General features: G+C 42.4%; 1 protein-coding gene across 1 annotated transcript in view; it reads left to right on the plus strand.

The window, feature by feature from the left end:
- The window catches only part of Klhl24 (kelch like family member 24), a 51,001-nt gene that overhangs the window by 30,798 nt on the left and 19,091 nt on the right, over positions 1-1,112 (plus strand). The window contains exon 6 of the mRNA XM_023700649.1: positions 541-729. Coding sequence (XP_023556417.1) covers positions 541-729 — 189 coding nt within the window. The remainder of the gene's footprint in view (positions 1-540; positions 730-1,112) is intronic.

Consider the following 1,112-nt stretch of genomic DNA (forward strand, 5'->3'; position numbering starts at 1 on the left):
TCATGCAATCCCCAACCCAAGCAGTATTACCCCCGCTGGAGTGATGGAGATAGGTTCTTGAGGGACTGAAAAATTACTCTTTGTGTGTAAAACATTGATGCATATACAGCAAAGTAAACAAATATTCAACGTGCCTATAATACTGAAACTTTGTTAAAAGGGGGCTGTTAAGGAAGCAAAAGGGGGCCAGAAGATGGCTCAGTAGAACAAGCACTTGCCTGGCAAGGGCCTGAGTTCAATCCCTGGTTCTGCCAAAAAAAAAAAAAAAGAAACAAAAGCCCCATGGTGGTAGGAGTAAGAGGACTGGTTTTTTTTAAAGGGCCCAGAAACCTGAGCTGTTGCCATTATCGTTATCCGGAGCTTTTCTTTTGGATGTATTTGCAGTACATGATGACTGTACTCCTTGTAGAGACTTCATACATGTACAGAGTACACCATAATGAAGGGCTTTATAAAGAATAGGGAATCCCTAAGTTGTCTAACCAACTTGTTCAAAATTTAATCCGTTCATAGGATGCTTTTCATTTACTTTACACTTAGGTATATGTTGTTGGAGGCTACGATGGGCAAAACAGACTTAGCAGTGTAGAGTGTTATGATTCCTTCTCAAATCGGTGGACTGAAGTTGCTCCCCTTAAGGAAGCAGTGAGTTCCCCTGCTGTGACCAGCTGTGTGGGCAAACTGTTTGTGATCGGTGGCGGACCTGATGATAATACTTGTTCTGATAAGGTAAGCCACATTCTCTTAAGGAAACTACTAGCCAAAAAACCCTGCTGACCAGGTGTGAAAATAGGGAAGGAGAAAGTTTATGGGGTATGTAGTTAGGTCACTTAGTGTGAGGGCATCTTTTAAGACTAGACTGGCACCTTATTCCTTTGGGGGAAAGCATTGACTTTTGAGCTCCTGAGACCTGAATAGGTCTTACAATTTGCTGTGACAAATGGGGTTAAAGCTTTTCGAAATGCAACTGATCTCAGGATCTAAATTTTTCTGCTGTCATCTACAGAATCTTAAATTATTGGGCTGGTGAGATGGCTCAGTGGTCTAAAGCACCTACTTAGAACAAGCTTAGCAAAGCACAGGGACCGCAGTTCAATCCCCCAGCACCACAT

The sequence above is a fragment of the Octodon degus genome, unplaced genomic scaffold, assembly GCF_000260255.1.
Source record: "Octodon degus isolate 3935 unplaced genomic scaffold, OctDeg1.0 scaffold00126, whole genome shotgun sequence".
Taxonomy (NCBI): domain Eukaryota; kingdom Metazoa; phylum Chordata; class Mammalia; order Rodentia; family Octodontidae; genus Octodon; species Octodon degus.